Below are 22,763 nucleotides of genomic sequence, written 5' to 3' on the forward strand. Positions count from 1 at the left end.
TAAACCACAACTGTTACAATGCAAGCCTTACAGAAAGGCCATTTTATCAGTTTCTGAAGGGCAGGAAGCTTTCGCAGCCCCACTAGACTTTGTGCATTTGTCTGACCTTCCTTTCAAAGCAAGACCAAAGTAGCCACAAAAAAACCTGCGCTGGAGAGAAATACTTCAAGTGACCCCCTGGCTCAGGCAGAAGCAGAAGGACCCACACACCGAGTGCAGGCATCACTGCTCCTCAAGGCCCTGCTCCTTCACATGGGCAGAGAGGCTCAGGCACCGCAGTAGGGCGCTGGACCTCATCCTCTCCATTTCCCAATGGAAATTCCAGCTAAGACATCTGAACAAACGGTGGAAGCCAGACGTCACTCAGGGAGTAAGACACTGCGGGGGGAACCTGTCACTCCTTCCTGCACATCTTATCTTGGCCTGACTTGTTCCTCATCTGGCAGATAATCCCAATGTGATGGCACAACACGTCCGCACGGCGCTAGGAAGAAGGCACCGTAAGTTAACCTGCATCACAAGGGTCGCATCTGCTTGTACTGATGCACTGCCACTGAGAGCTCACATAACCTCAGACGGGACACACTCACACCCTGCAGAACAGGACGGTGCAGGAGCAGCCTCCCCCTGCACGCTACTTGCTGTGTCACACAAGTGCCGAAGATGCGTTTTCCATCATCCACTTGCCTAGAGCTATTCTGCAAACCAGGAACCCCCCTTTCTCGTATTCTCCCGTGTAATAACATGAAACCCGCACTGCATTTGGGAGCCTCCTTCCCTTTAACTTTAAGAGGAATTTCTGAAGACGGTTTCATTTCTCGAAGCAATAGAACAGAAGCTGCTTTTTAGTCATCTCTAAGATGAAACCCGGGCTCTGTAACAGACCGCTGCGTGCTACACTGGGGCGATCACCTGCAAGCAACCGCACCGCCTTCCCAGCCCTCAGAAGCGGAGAAAGAAGCGCCGGGGTCTTACGGCTCTCACCCAGCCTAGAGTTAAACGAGGGAGGGAAGCATCCTATTGCCAAGCCCGCAGCCCAGGGACAAGCAGCCCGCATTAAGTCACGGCACACAGCGGAGCGCAGCACGGCGTCCAGCAGCCTCTCCCTGCATCCCTCCCGTCCCGATGAGCACGGCGCAGCCCGGCACGCAGGTGACCAAGTGCTCTCGTCCCGAGCGGTACCTTCAGGCCGCGGATCTCGCCGAGGTGCAGCTGGAGGCGGCGGTTCACCTCGCGGATCAGGTTGCTGTGGTCCAGCATCGCGCTCATCTTCTCAGCCTCGGCGCGGCGGAGGCTGCGGATCAGCTCCTCCTTGCTCCACTGCAGCAGCTCCTCGTCCGACACCTTGGACAAGTCCTCGGCCGGCGCCGTCCCGCAACTTTCCGCCGCCACTTTGGCCATGCTGCGGGCGGCGGGGAGCGGCGAAGGACGCGGAGCGAGACCGGCCGCGGTCTGAGCAGCGAACTTCGCGGGGGAGGAAAAAAGGGGAAAAAAAAATAGAGGAAAATCCCGCTCAGCTCCCGCAACAAGTGCGGGCGCTCCCCGTGCCCATCTCCGTGCCCATCCCCATCCTCACGGCCGCCTCCCCTCCGCCGCCGTTCTCCATGCGGGGCCGTGCGGGCGCTGCCGGCTCCAGTGCCGGGCGCGGGGCCGACGGCGGCTTTTAGCGGACGCAACACGTGCGGGGCGGGCGGGGAGGGGCGCCACGGGGCGGGACGCGCGGCTCCAGAGCGCCACCTGCCGGGCAACTAACGGTCCGAAGGCCGGGATGACGGCTGGGAGCGGCACCGCGCTCCGACATCACCGCATCCCGCACTGAGCAGCACTGAGCACCAATCCTGCCCTTTAATGAGACTAAATAAACACAGCCCCGGGGGGGAAGTGGCTGCCCAGGGAGGTTGTGGATGCCCCGTCCTTGGAGGTGTTCAAGGCCAGGTTGGACGGGGCCCTGGGCAACCTGATCTAGTAAAGGTGTATGTTTGGTGGCCCTGCCAGGCAGGGGGGTTGGAACTACATGATCCTTGAGGTCCCTTCCAACCCGGGTCATTCTGTGATTCTGTGGGGGAAGTGATAAATAAAGGCGTTTCTCTCTTCCGATTCAGGAGGGTGTTACCTGAGAGGCATTGTGATGGTAGATTTCTTATAGACAGGAATTGAGACTTTTAATCCAAAAGCTCCAACAAAGACTCAAGCTCCTTGTTAAACATAAGGCACGGCCGCTGGAAATAGTTCAGTACAGCCCAACTCCTGCAGCTGGAGCAAGTGCAGTTCTGAAGACGGACCCAAAGCATGTGAAGTGAAGCTCACCTGGAATGCTTCGGTGTGAGAAGGGTCTCATTTCACACTCCTGTTGCGGGATCAAGACGAGAGTGGGAAGTGCCATGTAGTTATTTCCAGCTCCTGGCACTTTCCAAACTGTACGTACAACAGCCCACCCTGCTGCATAATGCTGAGCGCTTCTGAGCTGGCACTGATCAGCAGCAGCAGTGATGACCACAAAACACACTTATTTTCCACATTAAAGCTGCTTTTTTTGCAATATGGCCTTGCTGCCCTGTATCATTCTCACCCCCAGGCTGTAGCACTTGGGCACAGGGGTTGCAGCGCCAGGAGTGCAGCCTCCCTTCCTTCTAGTTCTTTCTACAGGTGCCAAATGTTAACAGCAAAGGGACTCGCTTCCAGCCTCAGTTCCAGGGGTTGCCAGCCCACTGACATTTCCTCTGCTGTGCCCTGCTCAGCCCTGGACACAGCTGGGAGTGCTGGCAAAATACAGCTGGCAGGTTCCTGAGGGCCAGCGATGTCCTTTCACCACAGCCTGCAGGATATGCAGCACTTCAGGGCTCTGATTGCTCCAAACATTACTCTAAGTGCTGGTAAATATACATGGATTTTACCAACACTTCTGGGCACCTCAGCTGGAAATAAGCTGTTCAATAGCTGGCTGCTAAAAACCGTGTCACAGCAAACAAATACTTTTATGGCAGTCATTTTACACAAGGACGCCACAGTCGCTTTTGTTCAGACTTTCCCAAAATACTTTGGAGCAGAGGTCAGAATTGAAGCTGTCATCTCCAGGCTGGAAGGAAGTGGCAAGAGCTTTAAGAATGAAAAGTTCAATGAATTTTAATTACAGTTGGTTCTAGATATTCTCCTTATCATCCATGTGCCCACAGCAGATGCCCACACTGGCCTGCTCTGCTACAAGCCATGAGCTCCAGGCTGGCTCACCACATCCCTCTGTGCTACCAGACCCCCATCCTGGCCTTCCTCTCATCCTCCATCCACCCATGGGGTGCCCCAATTCTGTGAGCCATCCAACCACACCTCCATGACCCAACAAGACTGCAGACATGCAAGTACACCCCCACCCCTAATTTCTCTTGTTCATTCTTTGTTGGCAAAGATGGTCAGTTTGGGCTGCAGGCCTCATTTCTTGCTAGCAGTCCTCAACACCCAGAGAGGATCTCACAGTCAGAAACACCAAGTCCCTGTCGTCAATAGCAGTTCCACAGGCGCTTGGTGAGCAACAGCTCCATCCATTCCTCCTCCCTGGCAGGATGGAGGGAAAGATCCTTGGGGCCCTTGTATGGGAAATCACAGCCTGAACTTCTGATTAATCAGCTAAGGCAAGTGTTTCAGCTTTAAATCCTTCAATTAGTTGTCTGTCTGCATGGATCTGGCTCTTGGTGTTTGTTTTAATTGCTCTTCTGATCATCATTAGGGTAACATTGGTCTTAGTTTTGTGTTTGTATTTTATTGGTGCGTTAATCAGAGGCCAGATGCTTCTTTCTACTAATGCTGATGGCAGTAAGATGGGTGATGTGCTGGGAAGCAAGAAGGTGAGTGCCCTGCAGAATGATCCTTTGCTCTGCCAGCCCTGTGAAGGCAGCAAACACTGGCACAGTACTTAAAGAGATGAAGATGGATATCTTCTGCCCTCCTCCTGCTGGAGGCTGACAGATCTGTAGTTCTGCTTAAATCTAATCATTAATAACACATGTTTTTTCCATCTTCTTTTAAATTAAAACATCAACAAAACCACCTTCAGTGTCTGGGCTCCTATGACGTGAAGCACTCTGAGCCAGAAGGTATTAATACAGAAAGTATTAATTCCTAATCATAGAATGGCTTGGGTTGGAAGTGACCTCAAGAATCATCAAGCTCCAGCTAATGAATATATTCTTTGTCACTATGGCAGCTTAAAGCATTATAGCATCATTTCTCAAGTACGTATGACTCTGATCAAACCTCTGGTATCTTGCTCAGCAGCAATTCCTTGCAGTGATCTGGTGCAATATGCTAATCATATAGATGGAGAAGCCAGCATGAAGAGCTCTCTGAGTGTATTCAATAAACAGACCCATCTTCATTTCATCCAGTGAAAGCGTTACTGAAAAGCTGGCACCAGGAAACAAAAATCTTGGAGAAGAAAAGCTAAAAATTGGCCTGTGTAGCTGTCTCAGTGATCACAATGGCAGGTGGAGCTGCAGGCTGAAGCTGGAGCTTGATCTGCCGACCCTGTCCTTTCTCCACCTTCTGTTCTGATTCTGTAAAGGTATCAAGGGATGCACCAACTTCCAGCAGCAAACAGCCACCAACTCCACATTTATCATCACATCATACAGTAAGATTGTGAGATTCTCTGCTGGTGTGGGGCTGCTGAAATGCACGTGTGCATCAGTGCGTGCACAGTCACACATGGCAGGGAGTAACTGGGTGTTCCGCTCACGAGGCTGTTGAATGAATGGTGATCCCTACAGATCACCTTCCTCTGCAGCTTCCGTCCCCATGCACAATCTAATCTACCCACAGCTGTTATTCAATTGATTGCAGAAGGACAGGATTTCCAGAAGCTGCTGTAGAGTAACTGGAGGGTGCTGGAGTGATGTTGGCTGGTTGGTTGGGGTTTTTGTTTGTTTGTTTTTTGCATATAGCAGGAATTCATTGGTAGAGACAATCACAGTGCACAGTTTGCACAGCCACAGGCATTACAGCCCAGGTAACAATTCTGAGCAGAGGTAAGACAGAGAGGGGGACAATCTGGGAAAGATTCTGAGGAGGAAGAAAAAAACAAACCCCAAACATTTAGCTTAAGTGTAGCATGAACCATTGCTTCACAACTGCCAGCAATGTCCTGCCAACCTCAGCCAATTGCCAGCAATTAGGGATGACATACACTGCGATGTTTGGAACACAAAGGGAGCAGAAAGGAAAGAGAGACAAACCACTGTACGTTTTGTCACAGCTGACGTACGGCCATTGCCAAGGGTGAGGGCTTCAGAAGATAAACTGCCAGGCTGCAGGATAAACCATCATTCCAACAAGGAAAGACCAAAGAAAAGCAGGTTCTTCAAGGGATGGGTATTTTCTGTTTGTAGCATTAAATAAATAATGCACACAAAGCAAAACGGCTGCATGGAGAATTGGTGCAAGTGCAGCACTGTGTGAAATAAAAAAGGATCTAATCCAGCGTCTTGATTTCCTAGGCTGACATAACAAGCATTCATCTGGGGTTTAAACAAAGGACTTTAACCTTCTCATATCTGAAGATGGGGACAAATGGTTTCAAGCTTATGAAGTTTAAAGAGCTGCTGGTGTCCAGAACTGATCATGGAAAGCTGTTGTTTCCAATGGTTTCCATCACTGTCACCCTGCTTGAGTCCTTAGCTATCAGCTTTATTTCTGGTCTCTTGCTAGAAGCAGGCTGCCAGAGCTGCTGTGCACAGAGAAATGAGACATAAACCAGCAGAAGAGGGAAAGAGTTAATACACAACAATGAAGAAAAAAAGAAATCATGTAGCCTACTCTCAAGTGGAATCCCCTTCCAGTTCCAGTAACACAAGTGGTTAAGAACTTCCTTCCAGTGCCAAAAAGGCAATGATGTTAGAGAGTTCTGCAGGTTAGCTGTGCACCAGAGTAGCCCAGCTGATTTAACTCCAATAAATGTGTTTTATAACAAGAGCAAACTGCCTCTTTACTTCGCTATGGTGGGAGGAGTCTTGTAAGCACTGAAACCAAAACATTCTGAAAAAGGCAGAGTCTGGTTGCAAACAAGCAGGGGAAGGTTTGCCAGCTGCCAGATTGCTTTTGGAAGTTCAACAAACTCTAGAAGTAAACCATGTGCAAATTTACACAAACCAAGAAAGTCCCTGATGTCGGCAGGGAAGCAGAGCAGCGGTTTGGACCAAACTGAAAGGGGAAACTCCCAGAGGTTTTCTCCCAACAGGATCTTGTTGTTTCCCTCCAAAGTAGTCACTTCTAACTCAAGAAATATGGCTGAATAGAAAGTTATTTACCCTGTAACTTTCCGAGCCACAGGCAAGAATGAGAGACGAGGTCAGCAGGTTTTGTCGCTTCTGCACAGAAAGAAGAAAGAAAAACTGCATAGCAGACCCTGTCAAAGATACCATTTTCAGCTCCTCATCTTCAAAGGCTGACAGAAATGTGCTGACCCCAGAAGGAAACTGAAACTCCGCTCATCTCTGTGCTATAACCTCCTTGTTTCTAGTTCTCCAAGGCCATAAATCATTCCTTAGCACTGTAACACAGCCTTCAGTACAAACGCAGCCTGTCTTGGCTTCAGACGAGCACTCGATGAAGGCAGAGGGAAGCCATCTGATGCTCCCCTTCATGCAGGACTGAAATGAAGATTTAGCTGCACATCGAGGTAAACAAGTGCATCCTCTTACCTGTGCATATGGGCACTGCAGCTGCTCATTTCACCAGGAATCTGAGAACAGCACTCGGGCTCAAACTATAATCTCTAGTTTACATCTCAGGAATCCAATTAAAATACACACAAACTAATTAAACCTAGTAGATAACTATAGTAACAATAGCACGTAGCGTTGAAAGCACTTTCTACCTTCCACACACTTTATAGGCATTAGCCAATTAGTGGATAACACAAATTTAAAGCATACGTTGAGAATTCACATTTCAATTGCTCTCCTCTGACCGCTACGTTCACAAAACGCTTCTTTATTTGTACTGACATGCAACAAAGCATCCCATACAACTTACTGCGAAGCAGTGACGCAGTTCTAACCTACCCTGTGCACTGGGTGAGAAATGACAGCTTCACATGGGCCAAAAGCAGAAGCCTTCCATTAGCAGGAACTGAGGCTTTCAGGAGCAGCAAAACAAAGACGCACTTTGGCAACTCCTTCTCTTCGGCTGCCAACTTCAATCTCGCAGTTCCAATCACTTCCTTCCAACATCTGTTGTTTTTGTGGCTAATGGATTGGTCTTTTTGAGAAGGGAAACCTTCCTTCTTGCTTTTTGATTTGCTTTGGTTGGTTTTTCCAGGCGTTACCAAAGGCGTTCAGATACGAAAGCCAAAACAGAGTGACCTCCAATGCTATGAGCACCCCAGCACGATGGCTGCCATGTACAGCCTACAGAAAGGCAAAACCTCCCCCAGCTGCCCGCTAAGTGTGTTTGCATTTTTCTTCACAATGGGTATTTGCAGCACAGGTAACTGTCAAGAATTGCACTTGAGCTTCTAAGTGCAGAGGGACAAAAGCATTTACCCAGCCTGATGCAGTGACTTCTTTTAAATGCCTCCTCATGTCATAACTCTTTATCTCGCTGTAAAAGCTTCAGAGCAACTGGTATCCACTCTAACTTGCCTTTTCTTTTGTGCCAGTTACACGTTTCCAATCAATGAAATCAATAGCACACCCCTGGTGCTCTCCTTTTTACATAAATAAAGAGACATCCAACCCCTCCAGCACACAGGTGGTGAGGAGAACAGGGGGCTCATTCACAAAAGCCAACAGAACTCACCCAACCCCTTCTGAACAAAAGCCCTCACTAACAGTTCATTTAGCAGCTTCCCCCCCCCCCCCCCCACTTAAATTACTCACATGTTCCCAAGTTTCTAACTGGAAAGGCCACTATGGATTTAATCTTGCATATTATACCATTTGCTTCTAACTAATAGGGCTGCAAATATTCCTTCCTTTGCTAATTATTCTTTTTACTGTTATTCTTCGAAATGGCCTATTTCTTTCCTTTAGAGAGGAGCCAGCTTGTGAGACCCATATAGCAAAGTTTCAAGCTCATTCTATTTTACTTTCAAACATAAATTAAATCTGCGTGATGTTGAATACAAGTCCCAATCAGGAAGCATTTCTGTGCACGCTATGGAAAGAAGGGCTGTGTTTATTCAGTGTCAGTAAAGCTTTCTGGGCCCTGAACAGAAACAGTTCTCATTGGTAAAGCAGGACAGCTTTAAATCCTTACTAGTGCCCATAAGAAACAGTTTACGACAGCAGCAGTGAAGGTGAAATAAAAGAAGTCATCACTTATAATTCATGGTGGAAGGACTAACAGTACTTCTTAAACAGAAATTACTGAGAAGTGTTAAACACTGAGAAAGAACACTAAGAGTAGAAACTTGGTTCCTCAAGTGAGTTGTAATGGCAGAATTTTGCAGGCAATCACATGGTGGAAGGATTGCTGTGAGGTGGAGCCCACCCAGGAGCTCACCTGGACCCACTCATGCATGCAGCAACCACTGCTGCTACTGCTGCCCTGAGATCTATAGGGAAGGCAATGACAGAAAAGCCACCCAGTTTCCAGCGTACAGGAAAATAAACCTAAAGAGCACAGAAATGTGTCCAATCTCATTAAGTCTGGGAGAGATGCTGGAGAATAAAGGAGCACTAGAGAGGAACAGTGTTCTCAGCCCACAAGACCGTTTTCAGACAAAATCCAAGCATTGGCCCAGAGGATGAGGAAATTTCTATTGCTGTTCACACAGTCCATCATCTGGACAAGTAAAGGTTCCCATAAGCTGTCATCTCCTCTGCCTTTCAGTAGTGCAACTCTCGAAAAGCAGTACATGTAAAGCATTTCTATCCGTTCAACAGTTCTAAAGGGAAGAGGTATCATACAGAGAAATATTTTACAGCTTCATTACTCTCCCATTTCACTTTTCCATTTCTCAGTTCTGTCCTGCTCTCCCAACCACACACCCCTGGAATTATTAATGCTTGTGAAAGAGCACAAAGTTTTCATAATAAAGAACGTTTTTTGGTCCATTATCTGGAGAATAATGTAGTTCATGGAATACGTTCCATTGGAGAAAAACAAAACAAAATGCCAAACCATAAAAAACCCCAAACGTTTAGGTCTGATGTAAAGAGATGCTCTTTCCCAGGACAATACATTGCACTGAGCTACTCAGTTTTCTTTTGGATTTATAGAGGCATAAAACAGCTCTGTCTGCAGATGGTGACTTTTCTGTTGGAAAATGCTCTCTGACATGCGGTGACCACTGTGCCACTTAGTAGACACGGTTCCCTGTTGTGCCCTTCCCCAGCAGTGCCCTCTCTCAGCAGCCTCTGCAAGCAAAGGGAAGTGAGGGAACTTCAGTCTGTGTGCTGCAAAGACACGGAGCTGTTCTGCCCAAACCCCGCTGAGGAGGAAGGCGGCTTTCCATGCGTTGGGACAGCAGAGTGGGAGATCGCAGGAGACCTCAGAAAGGAGAGCAGCAATTGCACAGCAGCCTCGCCTGTCCGTGAGAGGTACTGCATGAGGAGTACGGCAGAGCGGAGCGACCTCAGTCAGCTCGGTGAGCTTTGAGGCGCACTTTCATAGTGAACCCGTGTTTAAAAAACAAAACAAAACAACAACAGAAAACCCTCATTCATTCCTTGGCATCGTTAGAACGTAACTCCAAGTAACTTAAAACCTCGGCGGGGACAAGCCGTGCACGAGAGGCGGCGGTGCCACACATCGGCCAGCAGGTGGCTCCAGCGCACTGGCGGAGCGCGGCCGGGACAGGCCCGGTATAACGCCCGGTAGAGCCCGGCAATGGGTCCGTGACAGAACGGCTCCTAAGCTGGTAAAATAAGCACCGCAAAAGACAGAATGGTGTGTTACAGCCATCGCATCCTCACCATCGTGCACTAAGGTGAGATTCTTCTCTCTCAGTCATCACCTTTTCTAAAGGATAGGCGGTAACAACAGAATGACCCTTGAGGCACTCTGTTTCACTGCAGACAGAAGCTTGATTTCTGTAGGACCGATTTGTTCTATAAATCCACAGCATCTACACAGGGATCTCTGCCAACGACCACTGGCAGAAGCACTACTGGCTTTTTCAGGCTTGCATCACCATCAGGTTTGCAAGGAGGAAAGAAGCTGAAATAAAACTGCACACATCAGTGTGCCTTGCCTTAATTAAACTGTAATTAAACACAGCTGACACCTCCGATGCAAACACAAAGGAGCCACATGTGTCCCCCGGTTAATGGTGCTTTATTTGCTGACTGAACTTTTCAGGCGGAGTTTTATGGGGTAAGTCTCTGTGCAATGGACGTCAGAAGCTGCCCCATGTGGGACCAGGTCTCCTCAGCTTCTGGATGTGCTCCAGAAAGCACTTGGAAAGCCAAGACTGCCGAGGCAACAGTTGGAAAAGATGTGTATGTCCTCACGGGTCTGTGATTTTTAGTTTTGCCACCCACCCTGAGCCTGCTGCCTTGTGTGCTCTGTGCACAGGACAGGCAGGAGAGCCCCAGAGTGCCCTGCCCGCTGTAGCTACTGCTGCCAGCATGCTCCATGCTCCTTTCTCCAGCCTGTCTGGAAACACACAGGGCTCTGGTCAGTTATAAATGGTGGCCATAAAGCCAAGGCAGTGTTGGTATGTGTTTGAGAGAGGATGGATATGCATATGCATACGTAAATCAGCACAACAGAGAAGAAGAGCAAAGGCAGAATGCAGTTGATCCACCCCAGCAAGACTGCAGCTATTGCCCCTCTCATCTTCTGCTCCTTCTCTGAAAGCCTCACAGCACTCTGAGAAAGCTTCCACCTGCAAAGTGGGCTCCAATGGGTTCAGCAGTGAAGCAAGGAAGTTCAGAGCATGAGCAGCCTGCAGGATCAGCCCTCTGGGACGAGCACTCCGTGCTCAGCATCAGATCACCAGGGAGCTGACACTGAAAAGTTGGTCCAGTGCTTGCTGGGCATAGAGTTTCCATGACATGATTTTAAATTGCTGTGTTACTTTTGCACTTGACAGTAAAGCATAAGCATCTGAGTGATTACATAGGTGTTTTTTTCTCTATGAAGGGGGTAAAAAATCTATCAGTCCTGAGCAGCATTTTTAACGTTGCCAGACCTGGAGTAACGAATGTTTGCTGTGGGTGTTTCGGGACCGCTCTGTCCGCTCGGTTTGGATGTATGACCTTTGCTTTCCTCTGACAGCTAATTAATGCATTCTGGGAGAGAATCCGCTTTCTAAAGGTGAGAAAAATGATTCACGCAAAGAAACAGCAGCAAACATGGCTCTGAAGGAAATACACATTTTGCTTGGAGTATGAGAGAGAAAACATTTCAGCAAGCAAAGTGCTGTTGGCTCAGGTTGTTTCTGAGTAGAAACAAATATCTGTAATTTTTTTCCTTTGTTCTATTACTTGTGATACAGAAGCTTCAGACTCAAAGTTATCCTCTCTGTGCCTGCTTTTATCAATATGATATCTTTCCAATGATCTCCTTCATTCTGGCTGCATAACACTATGCCATTTGCAGCCCATTACAGCATGTTTTTCCAATGGTTGGCAATAGAGTGCAATATAAAGCTGTTTATAAGGCAGCTTCTTGTGTATATAGCTTAGCAGAAGTAAAAGATATTGAAAAGAAATGCTTCCAGGGCCATCATCTTTTTTTTTTATTTGCTCATAAAACTCTTTTGGAACTGGAATATTAAAACGTAAAACTTAAGGCGAATTAAAGTGCTGAAATGTTTACAAAGAGTCAAATTTTAGGACCAAGTAACTTCAAAAGTATTAAGAAAACAAAACAAACAAACAAACAAACAAAAAAAGGGATTTGAGGACAAAACAGGAAAACCCAAACCATATGGCTTAACTACAAAACACCGCATTCACTGAAAGAGGGAAAGCAGTAAATAGCTCACTGTAAGTAAGCTATTAAGTAAGTGCTAAGGGCACTTCACATTGACAAACCCCACCAAACAGAAGAAGCTGAGAGCCATGTTCCAGCCCCTTTGAACATCAGGTAAAAAAACGTGAAGCCAATGCACACAGACTTTTCCTTATAAGAAGCAAATCTCTGGTAGTTAACAGTTGTGGAACTCTGCTAATTTCAGTACAGAGCTTAAAAGCCATCTGCAAGTGATCTGGATTTAGCAATGCTCCCAGGAAGCCAGTGTGCCGGTACGCCTATTTTATGGAGAACTTGCTTTGAACAGGTACTTGTAACAGGCTTTGCCATCATGTCTTGCCATCCCTCCTTTCCGGGAGGGGACACAATGCCCACGAGGTGCCCTGTGCTGGTGGTGGGCAGTTCTGTCTCTTTCCACATCTTCCACTGTTTTTGCATTGCTGAAAAAAAAACCCAGCAGCACAAAGTGGAAAAAGCGCATGTTTTCATAGAGAGCACAGAGGCAGTTCCTGTCAGTCTGTGGAGCACGCTGCGCATGATGGCCCAACTATTTTTCTTTCCTGCAAAAAAGATTCCCTTGAGCAATCTCAGTTCCAAACCAGTTGGCAACCAGCGGCAGCCGAGCGCTCCAGATCATGCTGCATCACAATACAGTTACAACTGTTTAAAACCCAATTAATTCTCTTTCATACTTTCCCATTGAGCTGTAAAGTTCCAGTTGGCAGAGCTTTTTACTTTGATTCTGAATTGCTGCTTGGAAGATTAACTGAAAATGGATTTGGCTTGAATAGCCGCACCGAAGATATTTTATTTTGTTGCCATCTCAAATAACAATACTTAGCACTCTTCGTCTTCAAAGCGTTATACAAACATTGAGTCACATCCCCTCACAACACTGTTGTGACATCACCTCCTGTAAATAAAGTAATTCTCCTCCCAAGAGGTGGAGGTTGAGCAAGAGCCCTGCAACTTGCGCAGGGTAGCAGGAAGAGCCCTTGGCAGAGGTGGATGTAGAAACCAGGGGTTTGCAGTCCCCAAGTTAATCATCTCCACGTCTTCCCTCACCCTCAAGGAGAGGTGAGAAGGTGTGCCGCAGCCATGATGACCCTCTGGAGCAGGGCACGTCCAGCAGGGCCCTGCAGAGGATATGCACCCCTCTCCCCAAAAGCTGCGCTGCTCCCTGCCGGTCACCCCAGTGCACTCCAGCAATTTGCTCCTCTGAAAGCTTCCTGACTTCTAGGCTGACCAAAGCTTCCCTTGCCCTGACAAGGCTGTGATCTGGCAACCTGTGGCAAACACCCTCTCCTCCTTGCTCAGTGATACAGGTTCACAGCAAGGTCTGCGCTATGAGGTCTTTGCCCTGCTCAGCAAATTAGACGCGTGCAGGGTTTGAACAGGGTATGGTTTGTACAAGGCTAACACACCGGGCCCTCCCTAATGTGGGACCTGTGTGCCTGAATTAGGAGCCTTGGGTCGCTCTGTACTCAGTAGAGAAAGGTGGGTCCTTTCAGGGGTAATTCCAAGCTGTTAATTTAGGCTCCAGTGACTACAGAGGGAGCCTGTGCTTCTAAATTAGACATCTAAATCAGCAGTCTGTGTGAGGCAGATCTTGTGCGAATATAGCCCTACAAACACATACTCCCCGCAGTCCCGTGAAGTGAACTAATGTCAAACATGTAGAGTGTGTAGTTCTCACAGCTTCTTTTCATGAAGAAAACTGACAGAGATGACAGATACATTTCATGTTCCTTTGAACTTCTTCTGTTCTCCCTTATTTGGCTTCTTCCTAAACATATGAAGAGATATTTCAGACTAAAATAATTAGATTGCTCTCTATAAAGCTGTAATGTTACCCACAGAACTCTCTTGCTGAACATTCCAAGGCACAAGCAAGGTCCTAAGGAGCATGACAGGTATGTGGAAACCAAATTTAGCGGGTTTTGTTGCATTTATGCCTCTCCCTGTGATCTTGTACCCTTGTTTCTAGACCTGCAGGTGCTGTGAAGAAGTCACATCAGCAAGAGGCTGAATGAGCCAGAAATGAAGACACTGGTCGTACTCAGGCCTGTTATTTCTGCTATGTGGCTTAAAACATGTTATTGCACCTCCATTCCTTTCAGGAGGTAACCTTGGTCTCAGGAGATGCTCAGGTGCTTCCTATAACAAATCCTAGCGCTGTTTTTTGAGGTATGTGAAAATTGTCAGTAGAGTTCTCAGCAGCATTGCCCAAACAGCAGAGCCGAGGCCTGTTGGCTTGCATGGTACTGCTGTGCTCTTCCTTCTTCTGACAATATTTCAAGCCATTAAGGAGAAGAGGCAACAGCTCTGTCAAAGTCTTAAAGATGCTTCTGGATCATTTTAAAGCAGGGAAATATTTGCAAAAACTCTAGCTCACAGAAAATGGTTCAGGGATATTGCAGAGGGAAAAAAATAAATAAAAAAAAGGAAGGAAAGGGAAAAAAAACCCATAAAAGGCCATTTTAATATATATCTTATGGTGTGGTTTTGTGATTAAACTGTACAATTGTGCCAGTCTAATTTAGCCCTCCACCTCTGCAGAGACAATAATATGAGGTGTGCGGATCCTCACTGTTCACAGAATAACTTTGCCCCTCCAAAATAAGCTCGTTTCTTCCTGCCTCAACTACAGGAAATTCCATCAGGGAGAAAGGTCCTGAAACTATGAAAGCTGGAGCCAATGAATCTGACCACAGAAGGACTAATGGAACTCTCCGAAACCTCTCCTACAGGTTACATCACCCTTGCTGCTCTTCTTAGTGTAGGTAATGTATTTCTGATATCTCTAATTAAAACTAAAAACAAAAATGCCAAGAGGCAGCTTTTCAAGAAGCATGTCTTACTTCCAAAGGCTGACATTGTTAGGAGCACAGATTCAACCTATGTCTTCAGCAGCACTTCCTTGCACTCTAATTCTTGCACTGAGAGCCGCTTACGTCCTTTCTATCGGTGAGGTAGAAGGAACTAATAAAGAAGCAAGAGCACATAACAAAGCACAAGAATAGAAAGAGGATGTCTTTAAAAGAATGTTGGTGAAACTTTCTCTCCCAGTTGGTGGCTTTTGCTTTATTCTGGATCTCCTTCACTTCTTCCAAGTCTGTACTAATAAATTCACATCCAAGGTTTGAAGTAAACCCACCATCCAGACTGTATCAAGCGCACAAGGATTCTATAGCCTTGCATTTGTCATCCATGTTCAGACTTTCTAGTTGCAGGGTGGTAAAGTATGGCAGGATAAACTGTGTGATGAAAGAAGCAGAAACAAAATCCTGTACTGTTCCTTTTGGAGTCCAGTGTGCAGTGAATCAAAGGGGTGCAGAAGGACAAATTCAAAACTGGTATTTCTCATTTGATGATCTCTGGAGGTCTCTTCCAATCCCTACAATTCTGTGATTCCGTGATCATGTAACTGTGTTAACAGAGTAGCAACACTGAAGGCTGGATCAGGTTCAGATTCCCACTATCAATTCTGCATACCACATTACAGATCACCACTAGTGAAGTTTCAGATAGTACCTCTAAAGGCTACAGAATTATAGCCCTGTGTTTCGCATAGTCTTCACTTCACAGAAGCTTCACTGTTTTTCAGGTATAATGAAGTGATGAGCTGTGGAATAAAAAGGAAGAAAATGGGCAGGGTAAGTACCTAGACACCAAGAGACTATATGTATTTATTACTTCAAAGTGAAAACGCAGCGCAGACAGGAAGGGGAAAAGGCACTCAGTAAAAGCACTTTCAGCAGAGCAATTTAAAATTATTCACATATTCCTTGGAACAAATCCATAACACTTTCATCTGGTAACAGTAGTACTGTGTTAGGAAACAGCACATAGAAATGTTGGATTAAATAGCTATCTTGTAAAAATCAAGTGGAGGCCATTAGTCCCATTCATCTGTAACCAGCCTTAAAACCCTCCTAAGAAAGCAGAGACACGCAGCGAAGGGCACATGTTAGGAGGAAGGAAAAGCACAAAACAGAAGTACGGCTGTTGTGATTTTTCTTCTCCAAGGGTAAACTTGGTTGGCCTGATGGTAACATCTGTTTAACAGCTCCATCTCACCAATGGCTTCACTGCCATGCAGTGCTTGCTTGCAGACAGTGGTAATACAAAGAAATGGTCAGGACTGGAAGAGCCCTTTCTGAGATCCACACTTCTCCTTTGCAAGTTCATTGTTTTCATCATGCTCCTTCACACACTGAGAGACTCTTAAAGCAATGTAAAAACAGTAATTTACACAAAGAGGTGCTGTATGCATTTTATGCACAGGCAACTTGCAGCACCAAAGTCAACATCCTCACCTGAGGTAAAGCATAATGGCCTGGTAATGAGGAGCACCAATGTGTGGGGCCAGATCTTCTGCTCAGCAACACTTCATTGAAATAAGTGGAATTATACAGTTTTACACAGCTGCCTTCTCCTCCCAGTGCTAAGGAGTGATAGTGCTGGGGAAGGAAAAAAAAACAAGGCAACATAAGCATGAACATACCTGGGTGCAGTTTTCACTAGGAACGTTTCAGGGGTTTCACTGTTGGGTGCCAGCTCACTCTCAGACTTTTCACAGGTCTAAAGAAGATATGTAAAAGGAAAGGAGAAGGGCATGTGGGTAACGCTTGGTTTTGAATCAGCTTGTCTGGCCCAGAGAGCACAGACTGCAAACAAAGCACTATGGGTCGAGTAGGAGCACAAACAGACCCCAGCCAGAGCAGGCAGAGAGGAAGCTCTGTGGGCTGGAACAGCACGGATTCACTCTTTACTAATAGCTGTCACTCCAAATAGCTCCTGAATAGTACTTTCATGAAAATTCCACAGCTAAAATAATAAACAAGCAAGTAAAATAACGGCCATAAATATCCAAATAAAGAAGAAAAATATACCTGCGTGCACATATATAAGTGTGTGTAGTGTAAAAATATACATAGAGAACATACACATGTTCTCAGTTAATCCCAAAACACCACACAAAGAGAATTTGGTGTTCTTGCGGAGCCTATGGACAGAAAAAGCCCAGCAACTGTGGTCATTAAAGATACAGAGAAGATTTGTTTGAAAAGCAAAGAGAGGAAAACCCAGGAGTCACCAGAGCCCCTTTCATTAGATGGGCCAACTTAATTAATTAATTTGTTCAATTTGCTGCTCTGCTATGCATCGGTGTGAATGCAGACTCAAAAGCAGGAGGCTAGAGGTAATGGGAATGAAGCTCATTAGGAAGCAATAAAGAAGGAAGAGACACCAGAAAATGAATGCTAGTTCATTGGGGGAATTCTTAAAAATGCCATTTGTCTTCATGACACAGGGAGAAGAGCTCGGCGAGCCTGTGCATATGGTTAGCTTGCAGAGACCTTTGGCTCCTGCTGGCCTTTGACCTCAGTGTTTCAATCAAGGCTGCATGAGGCTGTGAACAGGGCCACCTCTTAGCATCCAGTAACTACAGCTCTTAAAGCTCTCAAGTCAAATCCAGAGTAAATAAATACATATTTCTTAAAGGCACCAAATATGGGATTTCAGCAGACTGTAGGTGACCGATACCAATGCTGAAAGTCTGCCATAGTACTGATACAAACCTGAAAATTCAAGGTCATTTGCACCCTTAGCCTTTGGCACACCTTGCCTCCTCTATGCTGACATTTTGCACCTCCTGCTCCCCTTTGACCCACAGTCCTTTTTCTGCCCATCTGAGCTCAGCCCACTACATATTTATTTCCAAATGAACAGGCACAAACCAACCTGAGCTCCTCACAGAACAACAGTACTGACAACCCTTTTGACCACAGCTCGAGGTATGGACGGCCTGCTGGTTACGGATCTGTGGAACACATCAGAGATCTTGCAACCAGCATTTATCCTTCTTGCCATCTTTCACACCGACATCTGCCAGGAGCTGAGCCACTGGGTAGAAAAAAGAACTGAAATGCAAGAGCAAAATCCTAAGAGCAGGGAGCTGCAGCACTCCCCAGGGATCTAGGGGCTTTGTCCTTCCTTCTCAGGATCATTTCTGTGTTCCTGGGGATGAGTGAGAACCTCGCCTACCAACAGAAATCTCTGCTCTCTTCCTAGCCCAGTGCAGAGCTCTCACTGTAGGCATAGGTTACACACTTGAATAAAGAATCAAATCTTACTTTCTTAATCACTTAATTGCTGCCTGAAATAAATGGAAACAAACAAACAAACAAACAAACAAAAAACCAAACCACCTAAAAGTGGTCACTGAAGGAAGTTTATTTGTTAAAAGCTCTGAAAAGGAGAGAACTCTCCCACATTTCTATACAAATTTCAGTGTTATTGCTCTGGAACCAGGACACTTTCTCCAGCCAAACTCATAGAATCATAGAATCCTAGAATGGCCTGGGTTGAAAAGGACCCCAATGCTCATTAATTTCAACCCCCCTGCTGTGTGCAGGGTGGCCAACCACCAGACCAGGCAGCCTTGAGCCACATCCAGCCTGGCTTTGAATGCCTCCAAGGATGGGGCATCTTCAGCATACCAAGAGATGGTGCATGTGCACGAGGCTGGAGGAAGGTTGGCACCCCCTGGTTGAGGGAAGGCTGTGGCTGGAGAGCATAGAGGGGTGCAAAGCTGTATCCTGGGCTCAGCCTGAAGGATGCACCCAGGACACACAACTGACTGCTGTTGTACCCACATCAAGTCCAGAGAGTCCAGGAACCACGCTGATGTATAACTGCAGTTATCAAATTATGCAGTCAGTGTAAGTGCTTTCCCAGGTGGTTTACCATCACTTTGTCCCTGACTGCTCCAAATCTTCCTGAAGAAGGTGTTTTCCCCTCTGAGGCTCTCTAAGCAAAGCAGCAGTGGTCATAATTTTCTGTGCACTTCTTTTGCGCTTCACCTGGCCAGGGGCTGCCAATGGGCATCAGTCACCTCTTTTTCCTCCACTGAGGTACAGAGCCAGCAGTTTTTCCGGGGAATCTCTACAAGCTGAGACAGACATGTCCCATAAATAAGTCAGACTCAATTATTTTATATCAAAACAGTATCTTAGTGTTTAATGAGTGCAACTGCCAATACAAAGAGTCACGCATTATGAATCACTATTTTCTCCTTCCCAGCACTTTCTAATTTCCTGCTAAGGAGACAAGCTGAATGGGGTCATTAATCTGAATTAGAAATACTGTGACCTGCTCAGCACTTTATCCGCTAACATTTTCTGGCATAGCAATATAGGATGGGATTTTGTATATCAGACAACAGTAGGATGTGAGAAATGTAGGCTCTCATTTTAAATAACCTCAGGAAGAAGGGTATTTTTACTAGTAAACTCTGAAGTTTAAATGCAGCAAAGGATTCTCTGCCTTGGAGCTTCACAGAAGATACATTGAGCTAACAGCAGATAACATTCTCCTTAAACAAACTAGCCTAGGCACTTTCCTCCTTAACCTTCCAGTTAAATACCAGAGTACTTTTGAAATTACATGGAGGAATGAGATCACAAAACAACTATAAAGAGAACTGTAAAAATATGAAGAATGTCAGTAACAGCAATGCTCAGAAAACAAAGGAAGAGCATTGCCCCTGATGTCATTTCCCATTTACAATGCAGTTTTCTTCACCTGAGACCCCAAAAGCCCTGACAGCAGATAGGTCACGCTACATCTATGCTCCTCAGACAGAGCTGTGCTCTCAGCACTGCAAGAGTGCTCAATGACACAAACATGACAGAGCCCGAGGGGTCTGGTATCTGAAAACATTTATGCATTCAATTCAGGCTTTCTTTTTTTAATCCTACTTTTATTAGACTAAAATGGAAAGTGCAAGCTCTAGTGATGGAGCACAGCCCCATTGTGCAAGGCACAGAATGAATACAGCCCAACAAAAACAATACACCAGAACTGAGACCAAAGCTCTGCCCAGACCTATTGCCAGCTGTTCTGCAAAGGAATTCACTTCCCTCCAAATAACTTTCCGCAGATGGATAATCCCAGAAAAGTCAGTGGGAGTTTTCCACAGGCCTTAAGCTGCTCCTGGAAACGAGAATTTCCAGCCTGCAGCCCAAGGCACTGCATTTCCAGAGCTCCTGGCAGCTGCCAGCTGGGGCTCTGCACCGTGAGCAGCAGCGCAAAGAGAGGGAAGTGCTGGCTGAGGATGCTGCAGCAAAGGCAGCATGTGCATCTAGCACGACAGCAAGCAGCCAATTCTCACTACAAATTATTTGGTAATTATTCTCCATTCCCTGTATACATTTGAGAAGCCAATAAGGTCAGAAGCCAGTAGTAAAACTTTTTTTCTCTTCTTCAGTAAAGTCATAATTTTCCCCTGCCTACGGCAGTTTTACTATGCCAAGTTCCCTTCAGCATTTAGTTTTACTCAGTTCTAAGTCATCTTCCCTCTGACCCAAACCTCTGCCTCCCAGAGTGTCATCAGGTTTTGATACCATGCTAGGAAGTTGTATTTTATAGAACAGCTTTCAGTTTTGCAAATCTCACTGCTAAGCGTGTGTTAAGGCAGACTACAAATTGGAGCCAGGTAAAGGAACTCAGGCTGAAGAGATCAGTGTACAGCTGCTCAGATTGCTGTGCTTCCCTTACTGGCTGTGTGCCTGCCCTCAGGCAGGTGACAAGCAGCTGTACTTCACCATCTTCTCAGCCTGTGCCACAGCGGAGGAGGAGGAGAAATGTTAATGTTGTGCTCTTGAAGCTTATAGATATTAAGGAATAGATTTTAGAATCGCAGGCTGAGATCACTCCAGTTTTTTGCAGAACAGATTCCTCTGTGAATGAGCAGCGTGCGGTGCCCTCCTCCATCACCTTTGCAGACCACGTGGCAGGACAACATAACACAAAACGCTGGTTCTTGAAGCAAGATGAGCACTGACAGGTGGGCTGATTTCTTCCCTTACCGTACATGAAGATGTTTATGCCATGGGAGAGTTTTCTCTTTGATGCACACAGTTGGCAAACTGCAATATACAACCACAGGACAACTGATCTGGTGGCAGCAGAGATGGAGCTGGAGAAGATGAAGGTATCTGTATGATTGCCCACCACATGCTTGCTTCCTAAGTTTACCCTCCCGACAGATCTCTTTCTTGTTACTGGAACATTTCCATAGATGATGCAACTATTTACTTGAATTAAAAGCCATTCTGTGCTGAAAAACATTAAAGAGGGCAAAGGGACAGAAACTGTGGCTTGATTAATTATATTTAAACATTCAATGTCAAAAAAGAGCAAGGTAGCCTCTAAAAGCCTGCTTCTACTTAGAAGTAACCTATCTGCCGCATAATCAGATCTGACTTCCTTTTATTTAACAGAAAGAATTGCAAATGGCAGTGCTTACGACCTGTGGCTTGACAACTGTTTTAATATCAGGAAACAACTCGCTATGCGCTGTGCCAGCACCGCACCGTGCTCTTTTATTTTTTTCCTATTTTCAGTCACTGGGTATTAAAAAAAATAAATAAATTATGTTTTGGCAAACAGTAAAGAGTGCAGGAACTGCTGGTCAGCAGTCCTGCTAGTTCAGCTGCCTGGCTCTGCCAGCTGCTCTCAGGAAAGCCACCTCATCTGCTCAAGCTTTACAGGTTACTGCTGTCACAAAGCCTCGCTCACGGCTGTACACCCTGGGCCAGGCACACCAGTAGCTCTCCCTGGGCTTTGAGGGCAGGCCGATCAGTCATCTCATCGCCCTTCTTTACTGCACACTGCTAACCTTTGAGAAATTTCACTGCTCCTCACAGGAAACCTCACCATATCCCACTGACACGTTTCCGATGCTGGGCAGCACAGCCCTGTCCTCACAGCAGGTCGCAAGGCACCGAGGGCAACAGACTCCATCTCCAAATGAATTCCTTGCCCAGTTTGAACCGTGACACCCATCAGTACATCTGAAACTCTCTGACATTTCCAAATCCCAATAAACTAAAGCTGTAACACATTCTAACACTTTTCTTTCTTTTTTTTTTCTTCTTTCGCTGCCATCCTGTTTTTCCAAAGGAAATACAGCAGTTCTTTTCATAGGCTTTTTGAGAATTTGGGAGGCTGACACACAGCCATGCAGTAATTCCTAGAAAAAGGAAAGTAGAACAACTGAACATTTGAACTCCCACAAATAACCTCCACAATGATTTTCCACATGACCCAGAAGAATTATTTTTAGAACCAGAAAAGTAGTTTTATTCTCTGTTTCCACTTAATCCCTGTGATGTTGGATAGGACATTCACTAAGGAGGAGTGTTATTATTTCTCCGTGATGCGTGTTTGTTTGGAAAAGCTATAATTCTTAGAAATACCAGCCATGATGAAGACATGCTGTTCTAAGCCCTGAGTAACCTATGGGATGAGACAGCTTCTGCCTCCTGAGAATCTGCAACCAAAACAGATGAAGTAGAGAAAAATGAGATGATGGAAGCATGCTTTGCAGAAGGGGGTTCCTCAGCTTCCAGTTTTGCCCCCATTTGGTGTGAGCAGGACAGGCCACCAACACACCAACCCTGCTGGGCCTTAGGCTCCACTCCCCATCCAATGACATGCCTATCAAACCAGCAGTGTCTGTAATGCCGCAGGGAGATACAGAAGGTAGTGCCTTGCACAGGGCAGTCATACTTCCCACACTTATTTGCTAATCTCTTACATCTTACAGCTGGAAGACGATCAGCAGCCAATGCCAGATGCTGAGTGAGCAGCTGTTGCATGCTGAGCAAATGAAGCCATACATTTCATTTGCTGTAAAAACCCTTTATTATCTATCATATGCCAGAATAACACAAATTCTGGTGCAAGCAACTAAAGCGAATATCAGCAAATGGTCACGGAGGAGCTAAGGAGATGAGGACAGCATGACCTATCAAGTCCCAAGAAAATGCTGCTGCTCTCCA

At 46.1% G+C, this 22,763-nt stretch overlaps 1 protein-coding gene and 1 long non-coding RNA gene across 9 annotated transcripts in view; both read right to left on the minus strand.

The window, feature by feature from the left end:
* CCDC85A (coiled-coil domain containing 85A) overlaps nt 1-1,401 on the minus strand; it is a 54,972-nt gene extending 53,571 nt beyond the window's left edge. For all 6 annotated transcript variants that reach the window (XM_015856803.1, XM_015856802.1, XM_015856801.1 and 3 more), the window contains exon 1: nt 1,183-1,401. In XM_015856803.1, the coding sequence (XP_015712289.1) occupies nt 1,183-1,401 (219 nt within the window). The remainder of the gene's footprint in view (nt 1-1,182) is intronic.
* Nucleotides 1,402-10,013: 8,612 nt separating this feature from the next.
* The window catches only part of LOC107310815, an 84,653-nt gene continuing 71,903 nt past the window's right edge, over nt 10,014-22,763 (minus strand). For all 3 annotated transcript variants that reach the window (XR_001553739.2, XR_001553738.2, XR_001553737.2), the window contains 2 exons: nt 16,421-16,497; nt 10,014-15,538 (listed from right to left, as the gene is read on the minus strand). This is a non-coding gene — a long non-coding RNA (uncharacterized LOC107310815). The remainder of the gene's footprint in view (nt 15,539-16,420; nt 16,498-22,763) is intronic.

The sequence above is a fragment of the Coturnix japonica genome, chromosome 3 (assembly GCF_001577835.2).
Source record: "Coturnix japonica isolate 7356 chromosome 3, Coturnix japonica 2.1, whole genome shotgun sequence".
Taxonomy (NCBI): domain Eukaryota; kingdom Metazoa; phylum Chordata; class Aves; order Galliformes; family Phasianidae; genus Coturnix; species Coturnix japonica.